This window comes from Chaetodon trifascialis, chromosome 3, assembly GCF_039877785.1.
Source record: "Chaetodon trifascialis isolate fChaTrf1 chromosome 3, fChaTrf1.hap1, whole genome shotgun sequence".
Lineage (NCBI taxonomy): Eukaryota > Metazoa > Chordata > Actinopteri > Chaetodontiformes > Chaetodontidae > Chaetodon > Chaetodon trifascialis.
In genome coordinates this window covers 12,603,293-12,625,012 of record NC_092058.1, presented here as the reverse complement: position 1 = coordinate 12,625,012, position 21,720 = coordinate 12,603,293, and the positions used below count along the sequence as shown (strand labels likewise).

The 21,720-nt window shown below is 44.4% G+C and overlaps 1 protein-coding gene across 2 annotated transcripts in view; it reads right to left on the bottom strand.

Moving 5' to 3' along the window:
* trim62.1 (tripartite motif containing 62, tandem duplicate 1) overlaps positions 1–21,720 on the bottom strand; it is a 34,558-nt gene that overhangs the window by 9,835 nt on the left and 3,003 nt on the right. For both annotated transcript variants that reach the window (XM_070959022.1, XM_070959023.1), the window contains exon 3: positions 2,007–2,102. In XM_070959022.1, coding sequence (XP_070815123.1) covers positions 2,007–2,102 — 96 coding nt within the window. The remainder of the gene's footprint in view (positions 1–2,006; positions 2,103–21,720) is intronic.

The following is a 21,720-nucleotide window of genomic DNA, read 5'->3' as shown; positions in this document are numbered from 1 at the left end:
AAGTGATGTCACTCAAGTCAGCATCAGTTGCTTCTGAAGTCTGACAAGGAAAAAAAAATCTGGAGGTGTTGCGTTAAAAGGAAGCGAGCTTATCAAAACTCTGCAGCCCACTCCTCATATCTGCTTTGGCTCGTGGTTCAAGGCAACATTAGCGGCTGCTAACATAACACACCCGAATCTCCTGCCGAACTGTCAGCGGTGGAGTTGCACTGTGGGTAACTGATGTTGAGTCTGATGTTATGGGAGTGCATCAAGAAACTGATGGAGTGCTCCACATAAATAAGGAGAAGCAAAGAAGAAAACCAACTTCACGCAAATTCAAATTTAGCAAGATGAAGACATGTGGGGAGACGTTTCATTATCAGCTACCTAAAGGAATCAGAGCTCAGTGAAGTCACAGCGTGGCCCTCTTCCAGACAGAGCACTCTGTGCAAATGGATGTAAATCTAATGGGATAAGCTCACGTCCAGTGAGGAGTCGGGGTGGCTGAAAGGCCTGCGTCAAGCAGTCAGAGCGAGTTGATGGACGGGCAGAGATGGACGGGGGCCGGGCTCTGTCAGGCAGCGGAAGGTCCCGCAGTGCAGAACTCAAGAAGAAAGATGAACGATGCTGTGACATCGGACAGCAGGTAGAAAAACAGGAGGAAGAGGAATGTTCTCACTAAATGACAAATAACGCTGACGGCTGCAACGCCGTCTCCGCCACAGGCCTTTCCCTGGTCAATAGCTTCAATGTCACCACAGGACAGAGAGGAGACGTCTGTGTGTGTGTGTGTGTGTGTGTGTGTGTGTGTGTGTGTGTGTGTGTGTGTGTGTGTGTGTCTGGGGTGGTTGAGGCCTGACATATCGAGCGGTTGCTCATGGCTCGCTGATTAAAACAAAGTGTCCAGATGAAACGCCCGCTCAATAAACCATTTCACCTGTCGGAATTGAACCGTCAGTCCAGATCATTTTGGAAAAAAGACGGATAATCAGCGAGTGCACATGTTCAACAGACCAGTCCTTTATGTCCTGACATTTTGATTGATTTGCATTACATTAAGATGAAGCAGTTATATTTGATTGCTTAAGATGCAGACAAGGATGTATTGATTCTGTCCATGTGCACATGCTCTGTTCTGAGTGATTCTCGAAGCCTTTTGTTCTGTCTGTAAAATGTCAGCTTACTTTCATTAAACCCAAAATGACGTCCTAAAATAATTTGTTTTGCCCAACAAACCAAAACCCAAATATTAGAGCTGAAACAATTAGTTGATTCCCTGTGATTTTTATGATGAATAAATATTTAAGGATGTTTTTTTTGGAGCAAAAATACCCAAAATTCCCAGGTTCCTGATGTTTTTAATATTCTATGATAGCAAAGGGAGTATCTTTGGATTTCAAGCTGTTCATCAGATAAAATAAGGTTCTCTGAAGACATAATCTCATTTTCATTACCAGACTTTTATAATCAAAGTGATTAATCAACAGTGAAGAGAACGGTTAGATGCACCCCGAGAGATATTCAACAAAAATGCAGCAGATGTTCATAATTAAAAAGCTGAAACATGGAAAGATTTGGGCATTTTTGCTTGAAAAATGACAAACAATAATTAAAACAGTTGCAGGAAATTAAATCCTGTCAATCAACTGATCAATTAACTGTCAAATTGTTTCAGCTCCAGACCTGAGCGCTGAAACAGTTGATTCATCTGTCATCATCAAGTAAAAAATAATCATGGCTCCAGATCCTCAAATGCAAAGATTTATTGCTTCTCTATATTGTTAGAAACTGCATATTGTTTGCACTGCTGGTGGGATGAAGCATGATTCCACCTTCAGCTCCAGGAGACTGTGAGGGCCATTTTTCATTATTTTCTAACATTTTTATGAACTGCATAGATAACAAAAACTATCTTTAGTTGCAGCCATATTCACCTGATTGATTGCTGCAGGCGCTGCTCTAAATATGAGAGTTGTTCTTTACTTTTTTTTTTTTTTTTTTTAAAAGGTGAAATGTTGCAGTACCTTGGTCTCAGTCAGTTGTCTTTGCAGGAGCTGCAGGGCCTCAGTATGTCCCTTCTCACTGTCCTGCAGGGAGGCCAGCTGCTCCTTCATCTCCCTCTGCAACACAACAAAACAACAAACAACAGGTCAGTAATTTGTTGTTGGATGTCCATAACAGAACAGAAGAAAACTGTTCGGAGGATTTCATTAAATACTGTATGACACTCTAAAACGCTGCAACTTCTTTGCTCATATAATGTCTTAAAAACACTGTCAGTTACTTAAAAATAATCCCAGTATATCTGCCAGGCAGATATTTTTGCAAGCCTAAATTGCATTATATCTACTTTAATTGTATTATTTGTGTAACAGCTCTTTTTGCTCAGCTATGAGGCAGAAAAGCTTTAAGCCTCAGCTACAAAACAAGCAAGGCAGATGGAGAGCGAGATATGAAAGAGATAAAATGAAGTCTCTGGAGATGTTGGGCTGTGTCAGAGAAAACTGGGTCTCATCTCTAGTCAGGCACACACATGCACAACCTGCACCGCTCAGCCACCTCCAAGTCTCCCCAAGGCAGGAAAGAGGCTCTGGAGGAGCTGGCTGGGACGCTGCTGTCACGAATGGCACAGAGTTTTTATGCAGGTCCCATGTGCCAACAACAGCGGCGCACTCAGATTTAGGTTTTAGGACGGAAGTGGTTTAGCAAACGCCAGCCTTTAAGTAAAGACTCATTTGTACAAATATGCAAAGAACTGTGGATACAAGGCTCAAGGTGCCGCTCTGCCCTCGGCTGATGCTTTCATACTGAGTAAATAACAAGGAATGAGATGGCAGAGAGGTGAAATTTAGCACACAGTGGTGCTTTGAGCTAAAAGCTAACAACACATGCTAACACGCTCACAATGACAATGCTAACACGCTGATTTTTTACAGTTGTAATAATGTTTACCATTTTAGTTTAGCATTTTAGCATGCTCACTAAATACAGCTTAAGTTGATATGAATGTCATTAATTCTGCTATTATTTAGTCATAAACCCGAGTATTGGACAAACAGCACGCCAAAACCACACACGCACATGCAAAATCTCAATACTATTTCCTCTTTTACTACTATTTTATTTCTTATGCTGATGCATTTTGGCAAACAAATCTTCAACAGACAACAATGCAAGAGCGGTATCTTCCTCCTTCCTACAATCGTGCCCAGGCAGGTATGGTGGAAGTACTAACTTCTGTTACTAAAATGAACAATAACAAAATACATTTTTAATCAAAAGGCCACAAAGATACAAACTGTTCAGAAGTTTTGAACCAACAAAAACAGCCTGAGGTGGTTCAGTCAGATGGCTCGGGACGACTTAATACTTCTGAATGATCTTTCATGGTTCCAGGTCCTCTTGACAAATACATGGTATTTTGTACGGAGGGTTTGCAAACTGACGGGTCACACACGCTTTTCTGAACTGGACAGTATTCTCTCCTGTCATGCAACACTTAACTAAAAGAACGTTTTAATCATTTATTTATTCTTCTTTTGTGGCCAAAACTCTTTCAAATGTAAATAATATTGTCTGAATTATCTTAAAATAGCCACTATTGAAGCAAAGAAGGAAAACATCAATCCAACAGGTGATTCCTAACATTTGACAGGTAGCATACAGCCTGAACCTACGCAGCATTTAATGAGTTAACAAGAATACTAAAACCTGTATGTCTTTCTGCAGGTACAATAGCACTCTGGTGACCATCTAGTCTGGATGGATTATTGTTCACTGAGAAAAGCAGGGGGCTGAAAAAAACAAAAAACTGAATAATGATCCCATTGCAGTCAAATGTAAACAAACGAACGGGCCTAAAGTACAAACAGCTACGAATGAAACAGAAACTGTGCATTAGACAAAAGCCTCGTACATAAAATGACAAATTATGTGTAGCTGTAAAAAATGGCATCATTTCATCTGCTCTGGAATTTTTTCATCAAAGGAAACAACCCGACGCAAGCCTGATTTATTTCAAAGCCCTCTATTAAGCCACCCCTGCTGCTGGTCTCTTTGCTCAACCTGTGTGCCACCGTCTCTGTGATCCACAAAGTGTCACCTCCCCTGAACACCGACTGCAGCAAAAACAAAAAAAACAAAAAAAAACACCAAATGGAACTGTCAGCTTAGCGGGCAGAGAAAACAACCATCAGTCAGCTCCCGGGCTGAAATAAATGCCAGAATAGATCTTCACCGACGGGAAAAATACATAACAATTTAACCATCTAGTCTAGGAACGAGCAGAGGGAACCAGTAAGCCAGGCATCAATTTGTGCTGTATTAGAAAATCCTTGACCTCGATAATTAGCTGACAAATTAAAAAAGAGCCAATGTGGGCCGTTGAGGATGAAGCATGTTTCTTCTCAAGGACAAAAACAGCAGAAAACAATGGTTGGTGCAGTGGGGGAGCGTGACTCTCCATGCTAATGACAGGAGTGCGGCAGGCTCAGCAGGCTCTCCGCCTCATCGCTACACGCTTGTCTGCAGCAGGTCAAAGGCCGTTCCCACACACACTGAAATAGACCAACACTGACGGACTGGCAGAGAAAACATGTTCCTCTGCTCTGCTGCTGCACATTGTCTGACTGACTGGTCAGAGAAGGGCAGCTTTAACTGTTGCCAATAGATGAATTTATCAACATGAACCCACACACCTCCGAAAACGCCTCGGCAGAAGGTGACTTTTAATAAAGAAAGTTTTAGATTTTAACTGGGAAAGTTGTGGAATGCTCCAAAAACACCTGTTTGGATCATTCCACAGGTAAACAGGCTCACTGGTAACAGGTGATAGTGTCATGATTGGGTATGAAAGGGGCATCCTTGAAGGCTCAGATGTTCACAGGCGAGGATGGAGCGAGGTTCACCGCTTTGTGAACACAAGATCGTATAAAGGATCAAATACTGATTGATGTAAACAATCTGTTTGCACACCATCCAAACCATTCTTGAAATCGGGGCTGTAGCCGCTCTGTTCCTGTTATTGGACAGAACTTGACGCTAAAATTAATCACACTGGAGAGTGTGTACAGTACTTAAGTTGAACTTGAGCAGGCATCTTCACACACCATGAAACCCCCACAACATGCAATTGCATAATCCTCTTTAATCTTCCTGGAGGCAAAAAGTGTCCTTTGAGTTTCCTACAGATGGAGATTGTCTGTGATGACATTTGCAGCAGAAACAGAAAAAGCCACAGCGGTAGTGTCCATTGCTACACACGGGTAAGGAATAAGGAGGTAATTCATCGGCATCTAGAGGAAGAGCGTGTATGACGGCAAGCAAACCGTTATCATGCGACCAAACACAAAAACAAATGAATGAACACTGGTATCAGCAGAGATGCTGACAAGGAAGCTTGTGTGTGCAGTGTGTAAGTGTGTGAAGGCGTCTCTCTCCTGTCCATCGTATCTGGCCAACACAAGTCTGACATGACATTTCCCCAGGACGTCGAGATGCAGGAAATGGGGGTCACGGCTGGGGGATTATAAATCTAAAACTCATTTCATCCTGCTGTCATTCCCATCTTCCTCTCCCGTCAGGTCAGCAGCTCTGGTGGATATTTACAAGGAAATAAATGAATATAATAATAAACTCTTGAAAAATGCGCATGGGGCTGAAAAATTCCTCAAACTTTCCTTACAGCTGCGAGCTTGATTACATTCAGCGGCTCGTTCGGGGTTTAAAGAGCGGCACCGGCTTCAAACTGCCAGCCCTGATGAAGAGGCGAACAAAACAACATGCAGTGTCACAGCATGAATAATAAAAAGCCTACAGGGTGGAGAACTTCCTCTCACACAGACGGGACCAGCTTCCAGTGATTTCAGTCACATGCACTGATGACAGGAAGAACATAAACAGGGAAAACTCGCAGCTCATCTCCTTACTGGAAGAGATGCAGAATGCAGAATCAAAACGCTACTTGGGCTCATAATTAGAGTGGGAACGCTTTCATCTGCCCGTCATCAGACGGATCGGAGAATGCAAACCCCAGCAGAGCCCGCAATAACTCAACGTGCCGCGAGTGGTTTTCAAAAGGACAGTTTGGCATAACCTTCGTCGAGCTGAGGGTGTAATTCTGTCAGGTAGCAGACAGGGTGGGTAAATAGGACGCCAGCCAATGACAGAGCAGTCAACACGCTGCAGCCCTAACAGACAGGCAGGAAGCTTTATAGACTGGTTCTAATTCAACATGAATTGGGTCTGAAATATGTCACCCACACCAAGGTACAGAGTCACAGGGGCAACAGCGTACTGCGAGTTCAAGGATTGGAAGGGAGGAGTGAGGCAAGGGGTTTTCAGTCACTGCTCGATGCAACTCAATCCTGCACCCCAACACCTTTATGGGTGCTTTGACACCAGAGCTGTTTGGTTCAGTACAATCAAACTCTGATGCATTCACCAGTGTGGTTTAGGTTGTTTGGGCTGGTTTGAAAAAAATCAGTCTAACTCTGGTGTAGTCTTTAAAAAACACAGGCCAAGATCTGCCTGAAAGCAGGGTCTCGGGCCGGTTGAAAGGGGTCTCCGGTGCAGAACAGACCAATCCCAGGATTTTGTGCTAAACTACTATTTAATCCATCTGCTAATTTTCAACTCTAAGAGAAGAGATCTGCCGATCTTTTGGCGATAAGTGACGCATAGCCTTGATTTATGCGAGAGCATTTGGTAACCATGGTAACCCTGGTCACCACAGGAGTGCGGAGCTTTCCCCCGATATGTCATTAAGTGAAAAGGAGGAAACCAAAAGGTGTTTTAAGCTGGTGTCCTACCGCACAGTACCTACCCCTCCATTATATAATGATACAAAATACCTGTTTCTCCCCGTTCATCAATAACTCTCACACCCATAATCATATGTCTTCGTGAGCTCTTTGTGAAGGTCCAGCAAAGTGCTGCATGACATGCTGTCATGACATCATCAAAACTGTCCAATCGGTGAGTTAGGCGTTAGGTGCTCACAGCTCTTGGTTTGTCTGTAATGAGTCAGTGTGAGCATGAAGTACATGGCAGCCATGTATCTTGTTTTTTCTCAGTCTGGACTGAATTAATTGAGTGAATAAAGTGCTTAATCTTTTAATATTCCCTCCTGTTCAGCCGCATGTGAAAATAATGCGATTTCTGATGGCAGGAAGAAAACAATAAATTATTAAATTTGCAACAGGAAAGATGAAACGCGAACACTCACCTCATTACTGGATCTCGCTGAGAGTAAACACGGCACAAGCAGGTAGAAATGCAAAGAAACAAAACAGTAAACAGAGGAGAGAGCCAAGACAAATAATCTGCTTGTGCGCTAAAGTAAGTGGAATTCTACAAAGTGCCGCATTTTCTAATTGGGACACAGAAGCCAGGAGTGACTGAAGACGCATAAATAAAACCAGCAGTGCACCAAGCAGGCCGCTCATCAGCAGGTTGACCCGATGAAACATGATGACGAGCGACTTGCCTGTGCGTGGTCCTGTCCTCGCAGTGCGAGGACCCTTTCTCAGCACTCAATGCCAAACCGAGTGCAGCCTGAAGACACTGACACAGGCAGCAGAGAGGGAGCTAAGAGCACAGCTCCACAAGCAAACAGCAGCCACTGATGCCACAAGCACAGAAATACTCGCCGTGATATGAGCTTCGTGTTCTGAGGTGCAAGATTTTCTAAATCTTTTCATTTTTTCTCTCCTCTCTGACACACTGTTCTCAGCAGCCATTCAGTGCATCAACAGAAGGCAGGCCGATGATCTCTGGGAATACAACACACTGTGTGAGCACACAGCCTTTCAAAATGCTGCTTTATATGGTATAAAATTCTTGGTTTTCATGGATAAGCCAACAGGCTGATTTATTTGAGCTGTGTGCAAAGTTATGATGAACTCTGGGCCAAACAATTTCAGGCCAATTACAGAATTGTTTCACCTGTCTGTCTGGTGTGACGGCAGCCCCCCCCGCATCCCCTCTCTGGCCCGCGAGCGGCTACCAAAACAAAAACTTGTGAGAAGAAACAGAAAGCAGAACAATAAAAGTGCTGTTTCAGGCTGCAAACTCTGGTGTATTTGTTCCAAGACATCAAATTGAGCTCAAGCTGCGCCTTACATCCCGGAGCCTTGTTTCCTCTGGCATCAGCAGAGCCTGCAGCCTCTCCAGGGGGACGAGTGCGTCCCCGCAGCCTGAGCTCAGCCAGCAGAGCAGCAGAGGCCAGCTGAGCTGACTGCACAGGACTGACTCAGAAAGCTGCAGGACAGAGACACACTATTCACCTCCAACATCTGTCCTAGTGAGACATGGGCAGAACAGCCTGTGCAGCACGTGGGTATATGTGCATGCACTGCTCAGGACAGGCTGAGGGGCTGCTGAACTGTGCTTCACACATGCCAGCCCTCCTGCGAAGTCCACTCCTCAGGTATTGTTCAGTGACAGTTTTTGATCATTTTTATTAGGGCTGCAACTTATTTTAATTATTGATTGAAGCGAAGTGAAGTGCTTAATGCCAACGGCTCCACCTTCTCAAACAGAGTTAATATAAATTTTATGACTGTACATTAAGGGTGGACAGAACACTCGTTTTTGTCACCGTCACAGGTTTCTCATTCTGCCACGACATGGATTTTGCATTTTGCATCTACTCATAGAACTGGAGTTGCATCCAGTGACTATTTTCCTTGCTGTGACTCCGACTGCACCAACACAAAGATGTGGAAGGTAACATTATGAGCAATGCATGCCGATGTCTGTGTCTTTGGCCGCGAGAACCAATGTATCTAATCCCACCACCCAAGGAAGTGGAGACCCACTGGATTAACTTGATGGAAATGTCCCCACAACAACAACAACAACAGCAGGAAAGCGGCTTGGCTATATGTGGGCACTAATCATTTTTCTTCGGACTGCTTTAAGGGCCAACACAAAGCATGATTTGCTTTAAAACTGAAGCTCAAGAATGGACTGATATGACTCTTCGGTCATATCAACCAGCCCTACTGTAAATATGTTTTGTTTTGGACTGTTGGTCGGACAAAACAAGCAATTTGAAGACGTCATCGTAGGCTATTTGGGTAAACTTGCGATGGACACTTTTGACTATTTTCTGACATTGTATAGTCTGAACAATTAATTGATTAATTAAAAAAATATTTAATGAATAATAAAACTAAGTTAGTTTCAGCCTTAAATTAATTGATTGCTCAAAACATACAAAAGATACACAGTAACAATTTCTGGGACCCAAAGGTGAAATTGACCAAAATCTGTCAGTTTTGTTCAACGTTTTGTCAATTTTCTGCTGATCAACAAGTATTTTTATCCACATCAACGCTTGTGAACAATTTAGCCATTAAAGTAAATTTAGCTGACGCCTTAAACAGGTAAAGACAAAAGGTAAACTCCTTGTTACCGAGCGCTAAAAAGATCTATCTGCCTCTGCTACAATTTCAGCACAACTGTCCAATATTTGACAGAAAAAAAGACTTTGACAGATGAAACAGGTCTGCTGTGACTGATCCTGCGTTTGAGCATCAGACCACAACTGACCCCCGCGTCTACAACTTCTACTTTAAAGGAAACATTTGGTAAACGCAGTGGGGATGGAGTAGAAGCTCTGATGCTGGCGGCCCCCTCCAGTCCTCTGAATATAGGGCACGTCATGTAAATGATGAATGCTCAGAGGCTGCTGCTCCACTTCCTGGAGTGAGGAAGGGCACAGAGTATGCAAATGCATTACGCCGAGCATGAATAGCTAAGGAAAAAAAACAAAACAACAAGACTGAATGTCAGTTTTAATATCCCCGTCCTTAAAGTGAGAAAGATTCATGATGTTTGAATTGCTGTAGCTCTGCAGTCTGCACGCCGAGCCGAGGGAGCGTTAGCAGGGCAGCACGTCTGAGGGTTTTAAGGCAGAGAAAGAGCTCTGAAAGCCCTTCACTGTTAAGTTTGATGATCTACACAGTGCAGGACGAGCTATTTAAGAGCAACAAAGGCTTTGTCTTTGGCACAAGAGTGGAAATCTGAGGAGTGTCGAGCAATAAGAGCAAGCCTGCGGCTTGTAAAGATTCACCACCTTCACAGAAGCTGCTTGGTGCTTCACCACCAGTCCTGAGGCTGCTTTCTCCTGCCTGCTGAGCACAACTTGTTTCTGCAGAGCTATTCAAATAAGGAGTCCAAGATATACACACAATTTTCACAGCTGACGTGGGAAATCTATTTGACAGATAGCCAGTTTAAATGCTTTCGGGGCTAATATGAAATTTCAGGATAATATCACTAAAGCAGCCAGTTTCAAGCCTCCTCTGAATTCTATCAATCAACCCTGTCAAGAGCAAGATGCTAATCTCAGAGTGGACGATACATCATCTCAACAGGCGACTGATGAAAGAAAAAAACAATTACCGTACAAAAAACTGTACTTCCTTGAGGCCAGTGACGTTACATAAAATCCAAGACAAACCACAAGCTTCTCCCATGAATCACCAGCGTCTATAATAAGTTAAAAAGAAGGGGATCATTAGTAAAACTGGTTTAAGCAGCTGTGTTTGGGAACGCCACCTGGTTGTGCAGCAACTAAAATCATCCTCTTCAGACCTTTTCAGACTTTTCTGCATAGAAATGCAAACTTCCTGGTTCCATCATGGCTTAAATAGACAGAGTGGAGGGGCTGCGGTGGGTTCAGACATGTCCGTAATGACAGCAGGACAGAGAGGAGCCAACAGTGCAGAAGCTTTTCAGAGAGCTGAGATCACAGCTGGAAAGTTCGGTGCTTAAGGCTGTGCTCTGTCTGCGTGGGTTCTTCCTGGGCGCTCCGACTTCCTCCCACAGTCCAACGACGTGCAGGTTAGGTTAATTGGCAACTGTAGCCTTTTGTAACTTTGGCTAGCTGTTGTACCTCTGTTTGATTAATACTCTTACTGATAAACAGGAAGTGAGAAGCCAAGTCATCAGCCACACATCTACCTCTAGCACATAGCCGGGTCTACTCTCCTGCTGGGCTGTATTAAGGGTAAATCAGTCACTACATGGTTAAAGCTCCATGCCGTCGCCTGTCTAGTGATCGACATCTCAGGGGAGTGCTTTCATAAAGATCTCTCAGCCACTATCACCCTTATTTTTCACCTTTTCTAGTTTCCAAAGAAAAGGGCCAATAGACAGACTGGTTTCAGTGGCTTTATATGGAAGCTCGCCATTCTGTGCAGAAACCAAACACACACAAACCAAAGTAATGCAGGCATAACAACACAGCTCTGACGAACTATCGCATTATCTCGGCCTGCCACGCGGTGACTTCACTCTGCGGTCACACTGAGTAAACACCCTGAAAATGACCCTTGGATATGTTTGACTTCCAGCTGATTTTCACAACCAAACACAAGCTCGTGTCGACTTTTAGAAAAAGCCTCTTAGGATTAGTGAAACCTCTAATAGTCAGCATGCTGTTAATATAAAACCATGTCATATGTGTCATAAATCACGCATAAATCACCTACTGGAAAAACACGCCAGCCGGCACGACATGAACACGGCAGGGACAGCACACAGATCTGTTTGCCCCTGCTTTGTCTTGGCGGCATGGGTGCAGCTGGAAGCTATTCTGATGTAGCTGCTGTGTGTGCACGACGCGGGCGTGATGGCATTAGCTCGCCAGCAGCTCTATCTGACCAAATAAAGTGTGCGCCTGCTTCTCTTTGACTGAGTCGCCTGACATCAAGTAAATATTTGGGATGTATGCCTCTTTTGTCAAGTCACAGCGTAGAAAATAACAGACTGTTTCTGCAGACACCGGCAGTACATTTCCATGAATTTTAAGTACAGCCTTCGGTCAGGTCCAGATTTTATTAAATCCCTATGATTTCCAATAATCTACATACTGTAGCCTGGATCATCATATTAAAAAGAAAAAGAAGGCTCAAGCACAGAGCAGGAAAAGAAATCTGTTTAGAGCGAATGTATGTCTGTACAATATTGACCAGTTTTCGACCCGCACAGGTCTTCATCAGGCTGTCAAACCTTTATATACTGAATATGTTTGAAATCAATCCTCAACAACATGATACCTTTGCTTTACTCCCAGTTACAGGGGAGTCAAGGCCGAAGTAAACCATTGTGTGCTGGGCAAACAAAACAGACAACGAACAATACAGAGTAAATTATTAAGCAGTCCACTTAAGTAACTGCTACAGTATAGAGAGCCAAAGCCATTCACCTTTTTAAAGCTAGTGTCTGTTTCACTCGCTTCAGCCAGACAATTCAATTTTCCGTGCTGGATTGCTTTCACTGGGCTCTTGAAAAAGCTGCAGCAGTGGACACCGACTGAGCTTGAAATATGAACAGAAAATCACAAAGCAAAACTTCTCCATCAAGCTTCTCCACAGAAGCTAATCAGAGAGTGGCGAAGGACTTCAGCTCTCCGTACGGCCTCTTGAGAAATTGCATATCCACACAGCACGGCTGAAACGACGGCACGCCCGCACACATTTTAAAACACTGTTGAGGCGTTGAAACGACGTTTGTCCACACCGGCACGTTCAGGTCAATGCGATCATGAAGTCGTCTCGTGGCAACACCCGAACCGCGTGACTGACGCCTGGATTGACATTTAAAATGAACGTGGATTAGAGACAGGCAGTCGTCTTCACAGGGCCTCCAATCAGATTCAATCACTGTTCAAACTGTTTTCAAAAAGCTTCATTTTCAGGTGTCAAACACATTGAAAGAGTGTGTGTGCAGCCAAAATGAATGTAAATCCTAAAAGAATCTAATTTCTGAGAGACATTCTTAAACAGCTCTGCTCTTTTAAACAGTGCCTGTTATTAAAACTACCACCTAGACAAAAAAGGAAATGAGCCTTTGACGGGAGAGCTTGTAAAAAAAAAAGAAAAAAAAAAAGTAATGACTTCATATTTGCACAGAGGACTTTTCTCTGGATGAGACTGCCCATCAGATGGATGTTCTTACTTGACTTTTCCTGATTAAAGCTGCGACGCTTTTCGCAGCCCTCTAAACTATGTGACAGCTTCCACTTTTAACGCTTGACAAATGCTCACTTGTTTCACAGCTGCAGTTACTGCAAGTCACACTGGAAAAGAGCTTCTGCTAAACGCCCAAACTGTAAACAGATGCTGGAGCGGGAAACCTCTGTCAATGTGCGGTGAGGAGAGGAGGAACCAGGGCTGAGGACAGACAATACAGCTGGCCACTCCCCACTGATTAGCCTGACCCCAGATGCACGCTAAATGCATTATGGGAAATAAACAAGCTCTGAGAATACCTGGGCAGAGGATCTTGAACTGGATATGCATCACATTAACGAGGAGCTTCTGAGTTATGGTGTTTTAAAATGGCTAATGAGGATATCAATTACTATACAGGCCAAATCAGAGCAGTCATGCAAAACTTCTATTCACTTTCACCGGGTGATTTCCATTGCACAAACACTCCCTGAAACTGATTATTTAACAGGATTTTTTTTCCCGCTTGAATGATAATTACACAATTTTTTTTTTTGCAAAGAACTGCTGTTTAATTGGACGCCATTTCCCTAATCCCGCAGCTAAAAGCAGGCTGAGCACATGAGAGCTTTCTGAGCACGTGGCTGCCTATCAATCATCTCCTGTCCCTCAACACCTGAACTGTGGGCGAGAACCACACGCTTGTGGGTAAAGAGAAATGCAGCTTGACTCTCCTTTCAGACAAAAGAGGCATTTTAGAGGTAAACATCTTCAGGCTCCCTCTCTCTGCCTCCATCCCAGTGACTGGTCAGCTCAGGGAGGGGAGGGTCAGATCTGGCTGATTGGACGCTGCACTGTATATGAGGACTCCTACCAGCGGCACGTCTAATTAAATCATCTGCAGCAAATCACGGAGACAGGGCATTACAAGAGATTACAGCCCGGTCCGGCCCTGCCCAGACCCCCGAGAACAATGGCCTATAATCTGTCTTAATTCCCCAGCTAATCAAGCAACGCAGGGCTCAGAGTCTCAAGGCTGCAGCGACACAGCAGTTCACATCCACCCAAATTTCCAACTGACAAAACTAAAAGGCAGAGAAGCTGAGTAATGGCTGCTCAGCGATCACTCGCCCCTCATGGATTTTTAACATTTACCAAGCTCTGCAACTGTGTTCCTCCAACTTTCATTTCATATTCACCTCTTTTTAAAGGCTTTTCGACCTCTAAAGGAAAAAAAGTGCCCATTTATACAACATCCTTCTGTGCCTGGACTTTCTGGTTTTAATGAAACCTTCATGGCGGTGTCACTGGTGTGCAGGCTGCTCTCCCTGCTGATCTGCCTCACATTAGAGAGGCCTGGGCTCAGCATTAAGCCCCATTTTAAGCTGCAAAACTTTAGGGACAGCACTTCCTCTTTCATTCACTAAGATGTAGTAAATCTCCCCTCTCTCCCTCTCTGGCCTGCCACACCAGTCGCAAGGTTTAACTGGCAGACAGCTACGATTCTGGTGTAATGCAACAGGTACCATGCATTCATTTACAATGAATCACTGGGAAAGAGTCATGTGTGGGAGTTTGTGTACTGCTGCAGAAAACGAATTACACTTCTGCAGAGCACACCTCTTCAAAAAGTGGCTATTTTTGAGGTTGCATAATTTATGATGTTGCTAAGCAAATACGCAGATTAATCGAAACAAAAATCGAAACAAAAATCAATCCAGTCCAACACAACAGCCCTGCAATCACTCCTGCCTTCATGAGTGACAACGCCGTGACCGCTGAAGGGAAGCGTTGACTCAACTTTATAGTCATTTCAGAGTCTGCAGTTTGGAGGCTGAGTGAGAGGTGTTTCTAATATTTGCCATTTGCATGAGTCCATTTACTGGATATTAGAAACACCTTTCAGTGTAATCCAACGAAGCTCAACAACAACGCCAACTACATCCTCCAAAATGCTCATAAAGTTGAACCAAGAGGACTATAAAACTGTTTAAACACCAACTGAACATGATAACCTTCATAAAAGTAGAATTTATTGCACGACTGTTGTTTTAAAATACATCAGTTTTAGCTTTGTGTACCTCGTAAACTGGCTGCTGAGAGTATCAGTGCTGATCTTTGCTAATGCAGCCTTTCTGTGATCCGTATATGACTCTTTTTTCCCCTACCAGCTGTTCCTATATCTGTATTACACCAACTGTACATAACACATTGTACACACTATGACTAAAGAGAGGAGAAAATATAGATACGCACAGTGGGGCAGCAGGTGGTGCGCATGCCTTAAAGAAAGAAGGTTGCTGGTTCGATCCCCGGGTCGGGCAGGGAGCTTGCATGTTCCTCCCGTGCACGTGTGGGTTCTCTCCGGGCACTCCGGCTTCCTCCCACAGACCAAAAACGTGCTGAATAGGTAATAATTGGTGACTCTAATATCATCCTTAGGTGTGAGTGTGAGCGTGAATATATATGTCTATATATGTTGCCCTGCGATCGGCTGGTGACCGGTTCAGGGTGTACCCCGCCTCTCGCCCGCTGACCCCAAAAAGGGATAGTCGGGTATAGACAATGGATGGATGGAGAAGAAAGAGGATGATGATGATGATGATGGCACAGATCAAATGTTCAGTTCATTTTGTGTGTGTGTGTGTATGTGTTTGAGTAACTTCTGTTATTGCTTGTTCTTGCTTGGTTATTTAAACATCATAACTGAACCTTCAGAAGGTTCATAAAATGGATTTTACAATCATCTTGGATACTTTCTGGAAACGAGACCCTCGCTGAAAAACATCTTTGACCTACATGCTTCCTGCTCTCTTTAAAAATGAGCATTTTTACATGCAAGAAAACATACAGCAAATTGCAAACAGACTCGTCTTTGCAGGAGGCCCACGTAAACATTTCTAATGCAGAACAGATGCACTGTCATCTGACTGTCTTAACTTAAGCGCAAGCCAAAGTAATCATCTAAACAAGTGAAAACGTTCTGTCTGATGGACGCAGCACCAACTCCACTTTCTCCAATCAGTGCAGCTGTTCGTGTGCTAATCGAGCAGCAGCATGGGCTGAAGTAAACAAGCAGCCCGACTCTGTCCCGCCTCGAGCATCATCAGTGGTATCAGTGGTAAGTGCAGTACGAGCCACTGCCTCTCTCTGGATGAGGATATTATGCCAGCACTCCTCTAATGGAACATGACTGTTCTGTCTTTCCCCATGGCTCCATTTCCGCATGAGCGCCGCCTCTCTGCCACACCAAGCTGACTGACCGCCAAGCTGGACAAACTCACTTGTCTGGGAGGTGGTGTGAAACCAGCGGGGTGGGGTATCGGGAACTAGCTTCCTCAAAAGAATCGGTTACCAAACAAGATGTGTGGCATTTAATAAAGCCGCACACCTCAGAAACGAGGGCTGAGAGGGAAGACGGCGCAGGAGGGGTTGAAAATAAAAAGAGAGACGGAGAGAGATGGAGCTGCTCGAGGAAAGGAGAGCAGACTGAGGCGAGCCACAGGGGAGATGGCAGCCGTGGGTGCCCTTGAAATTGCCTGACTCATTACTGCAGCAGCACGGCCATGCGTGGTGATGGCATGCTCAGAGAGAGAGAGAGAGAGAGAGAGAGAGAGAGAGAGAGAGAGAGAGAGAGAGAGAGAGAGAGAGAGAGAGAGAGAGAGAGAGAGAGAGAGAGAGAGAGAGAGCGCTCTTGGCTGGGCTCTGACAGTCGAAGAGTGAAAGACAAACCTGCTTTCAAACCACCAGAGGAACGCTTCAGAAGGCCGGCCTGCTCGTTCTGCATTTTCAAACACTCCATGGCCTTGAAGTGAGGCGGATGAGAGATGCGCAAATACGTTTTCAAGATTAACCCTCGTGTTTGTGGCCCGATAAGGGAGAAATAAGTAGTTACAAGAAAGGATTATTCAAGGGCAGCAAACAGGTGCATCTGGACACTTTGAGTGACAGGTCTGTGTGGGTGACTCAACACCACAGTAATGATTTAATTCCTCAGCTGCGTGGGCTTTAGTCAGAGCAGCATCACGGCACAGCTGCCTGCTGCTATACCATTTACAGCATATAGTCTCTGCAACAAAAGTAAAGTCCCCCAAATATGCACTGATAACCAGGAGCTGCAGTCTTATTTCTCCTCTTATCTGGTCTTACACCGCTGTCAAGTGGAGCGGAAACGTGTCCCCAGGGCAAGGAGACAGGAGGAAGAGTCTGTCTCGCCCTGCAGCCAACTGACAGTCTTCATCATCACAATTAAGGCACAGTGGCTGCTGCCGCCTCCACTTTGTCCTCTGCAGGAGTTGACTGCCAACTTTAGGCCACGGTGGTGTGATAATAAGTGCACAACTTGGTCCAGCTCCGGTCAGGGTTACAGCGATCCAGCCAACCTCTATTTAAGATGGCGCCAGCGCTCCAAGTGTAGCATGACTGAGGGAGGGAAGTGTAATCTCATCACCATTAACCATGTTGCCTAAAATAAAAGGCATTATTTCCCAGATCATAAAGCGCAGACTTTACAGGGTGAAGGATGTGGCTCAGTCGATAAGAATGTCTGGCAGTCTGGTTCTAACCTCATTTAATGAGTTCAAAGCAAAAGCAAAAAAATAAAAAAAAGGATTAAGATGACGAGAATCTGGAGATTTCCAGTGCTGATTGTGGCTCCGTTTTAGCTCAAGAAGTTTGAGATAATTTTGCATTAAGAGTCCTTTCTGCTCTTGTGCATTACATTTAAATTGTGTTTAATGTGGACTAATGTGATCGGTGGAATAAAACCCCTCCTAATCAGAATGCATTAATACCCTGCGAAATCTGCACTCCCTGAAGCAAATGGCGGGGCTGAAGACAAATCCTCCCCGATCCCACCTTAATATCCTCTATGTTGAGAAATACGTGCAAGCAATTATGTGTTTGTCAGATGTGTGCGTGTGTCACGGTGTCTGCAACGCACGGGTGCTGGATGTGTTTGTGCATTACAGATCTGGCTGCAGGAGCATTTACGGGAGGGGGGAAGGATGCAGATCAGCAGGAGGTAAAGCTCTCAACGCAGCGGCAAGACTCAGGGCCTGAGGTCAGCCGAGTGACATGCCAGGCTAAGGAGATTACAGCCTGCCGCAGACCAGCGAAAGGACTGCCCTCGTCACTGGCCAACCAAACACACTGTCAACAGAGTTAAGGCGGGTTGTGCCATGACATAACACAAATGCTGTTTATCTGAATCCTTTGGGGATCCGGTCCGTTTCAGAACATCAAGTCAAAGGCTGCGAACACTGAAATGTGTTGTAACACTGAATGAAAGCCATGAACGCGTTCATAGGGTCAGCTTTTGCAGTTCAAGTGCTCCTCATTACGTGTGCCACCTAAATGTTTGCATTCAGCAGGTCTCATCAAGATGCAGGTCTCAGGTCCTGAGAAGGAACTCGCACAGCAGTTCTCGGTCACGACGGACTGTTTTATGTTTCTTTATTTCATCATGTTGGCTCGCTGCAGCGGCTGGTTCAGAGTATCCAGTGGGGATGTTGAAATTACATTTTGTCATCTCTGAAGCTCCGATTGTGAAATGCGCTCATCATCAGCGTTCTGCCAATTGAAGACAGCTGGATTAACAACAATAAGGTGATAGAGGACGTGTCTGCGTCATCCCGCTCCTCTAGCGAGCGATGAGGTCAGAGGGTGACGCAACCTCGCAGCAAACACTGCTGGGAAAGCGGACTATAGTAGTGAACTGTTATTACTCATTGTTTTTTTCCCTGAGAACAAAATCATGACTCCTCACAGAATATTTGGTAATTCTAAGCAGACTACACAAACCCTGCTCCACCTCTTTGTGAACTCCTCTCACAGAGGAGTCATTCACCACGTTTACATGCAGTCAAGTAACCCTTTCACAACCGGAATATCAGCAATAACCCGGTTGCGCATGGCCATGTAAACACCAATAACCCGTTCGAAAAACTGGAATATGCTCATATTCCGCTTTTTAGAAACCCGAATATGACCCCTGGGTTACTCCTTTTCTAACCTGAATATTTGGTCATGAATGCGCCCATCGGAATATCCCCATCGAACGGAACATTAATTTGTGTTCTGCGCATGTTCTATTCACAAGGAATCTTGGTCTTTTGAGTGCAGGTAGCATGGATATGGATGGCACAGCTCCGGCTCCATTTCCTATTTCTTCACGTTCTTGCCTTCCATTAATGAAGAAAGTGAGACAGAATAGTGTCAAGTACTGGTGGTGGGTCAGCACCAGCACCAAAGTGCAAATGCGCTGTTCATTATCTGCCGTGCTGTTGTTGTTGTTGTTTTCGGATACAGGAAGAAGAAGCTGAAATGACGCGCATTGCGTCATGACGTTGTCCGGGCGTCGACACGTTGTCCGTGCGTCGCTGTTTTGATCGGGATATCCCAATTGATCACCCCTGTTTGCTCACGCATGTAAACAGGTTATTACGAATGTTTCAGAAACCGGAATATTGACCATAACCCGAATACTGACTGCATGTAAACGTAGTGACTGTCCTGCAGAACCACACAAATGACGAGTTGCATCGCGCTAACAGAGGCCGAGGACAGAGCGACATATAGAGACACGGCAAGCAGGAAAACGTTCGAGCCAATCCCAAACCCCATGTGCCAAAGTGCCACTTCAACACAAAAAGACCAAGCTTTGGCTCTCGACCTACCAAATCCTTTCCCCCTCATCTACAAACTTTCCCACCCTACAAAAACTCTAAGATGCACTTTAAAGGCGGCCACCAAGCTGGCACGACATGTGCCCCTCTGGGCCAGGCAGTCAAAACACTGGAGCTGATTGCTGCTGCACTTTAACACATCCTCACCATGTTGTTTTGGCACTTTAGTGAAGCATTGTTGAGCCTCACGCTAAAAGTGAAGTTTGCTCGCACGCATTTGTGTGTATCTGACACACAGCTCCTGTCTGCTCGCTGCAAAGACAAGAGACTTGTGAGTTGAGTGATATCAGTGTGACTTACATGGGCTCTATACTACAACAAATTCATTCACAGAGTGAAGTTCACAGTGACAGAAGAGACGTCTCTAATAAAATGTACTTGTGATCTCAAATGAATGTGACACCATCTGCTGCCTCTTTCCGACGTTTGTGTTTGTCTTGAAAGGAATGGGACGTCACGTAACAAACCGCCCCACTTGTAGATCTGAAAAGGCGAGTATGCCAAGCTCATCATGAGACGCGGTTGTTTTCCGGTGGGGCCTCTGTGCGCTCATACTCTCTTTCAGTATTGTAGATCTGGGAAGCCTCCAAAGCTCCTGCCAGAATGCAAAATGCCAGATCGCCGCCTTGAAAAGAGCTCGAAGCAGAGGGACAAGCGGGCATCCAAGAAAGGAGAAACATCTTGTGCTGGGCCTAATTACTTCTGCTCCAAGATTACACAGTTTTGACCTTTCTCAGGCTTCCAGCGCAGAGCCTGATTGGAAATTAAGCAGGACAGCATTGGTGTTCACAGGGCTGTTAATTACATTTAATGCAGAACACAGAAGGGCACGACTGTAGCTGCGCACTCCCCAATAACTCCCTTTGTTTACATGTGATCTATTCTCTCCACACAATCAATGGAGTTAATTGCTTATAATCCAATTAGGACATTCAGGATTATTTCCTTCAAAACAAGTAATATTTACAACCCTGATAGCAGAAACAGTTTGGACATAAATAAAAACAGAACGCAATCAATTGCTAATGAACTGTGCTTACCGGTTTTACAAAGAGTTCCTGAGCTCATGTGTTAAAATCCTTTATACAATCATGTGCTCACAAAGTGGTGAACCTTGCACCATCCTTGCTTGTGAAGGACTGAGCCTTTCAAAAATGCCCCTTTCAGACCCAATCATGATACTTAAACCTGTTACCGATGAGCCTGTTTACCTGTGAAATGTTCCAAACAGGTTTTTTTGGAGCATTCCACATCTTTCCCAGTCTTTTTTGTTCGGGAGGGTTTTTGAAGTTGCATTTACTGAATCACAATCAGACTTTATTCACCAGGCACAGGAGTATAAGCAATTTGTTTTGGTGCAAGGTGTCTGAACAGCAGAGTGAAGAAATATGATGGCAGTGAAACAGAAAAATAAAATAAGATAGCAGAGGAAGATAAGAAAAAAAGCACTGCAGGCGATAATTTACAAATACACAAAAGCAGCAAATATTAGAGAGCAAGTCGGGTTCTGTGAGATGGGTCAGATGTACATGGTGTGCAAAGATGCCGGTAATGCTGTCAGATAAGTCTGGTGCAATCAGCAGTTTAGATAAAAAGCGAGTGCAGTATCTGTCCTGCCACTTAATTCTCAGTCAACACAAAAGCTGTTGTAACAGCTGCTGTGAGCAGTTAACTTTAATCTTAACAGTTGGAGGAGTTTATTGGAGGTCAACTCATAACCTGTGTAGCTGCACAATCTCATCCACGCCTGTTGCTATTTTCATGGCCATTTTTCTGGCTCTGCAATAGAAAGATAATGTCCAAAAAAGTCTGATCTGCTCAGTGGTGTTTCAACATCTGCCCATCAGCACAACACTAGACCCACATTGATCTGACGTCTGTAGCCAGGCCTGCAGACGATATGACCTTAACTCTAGAGGAATAAATATAGATTTAACAGAAATATAGTTTGACAAGATTTATTTGGTTAAGAAATAAATGTAACATGAGCTTTTTTTTCTAAATAACTGCAGCATATTTCCTGAGTTCTAAAGCTTGTTTCCATTAATTACAGCATGATAATCTAACAATGGGCTGTCAGCTGATCGGCT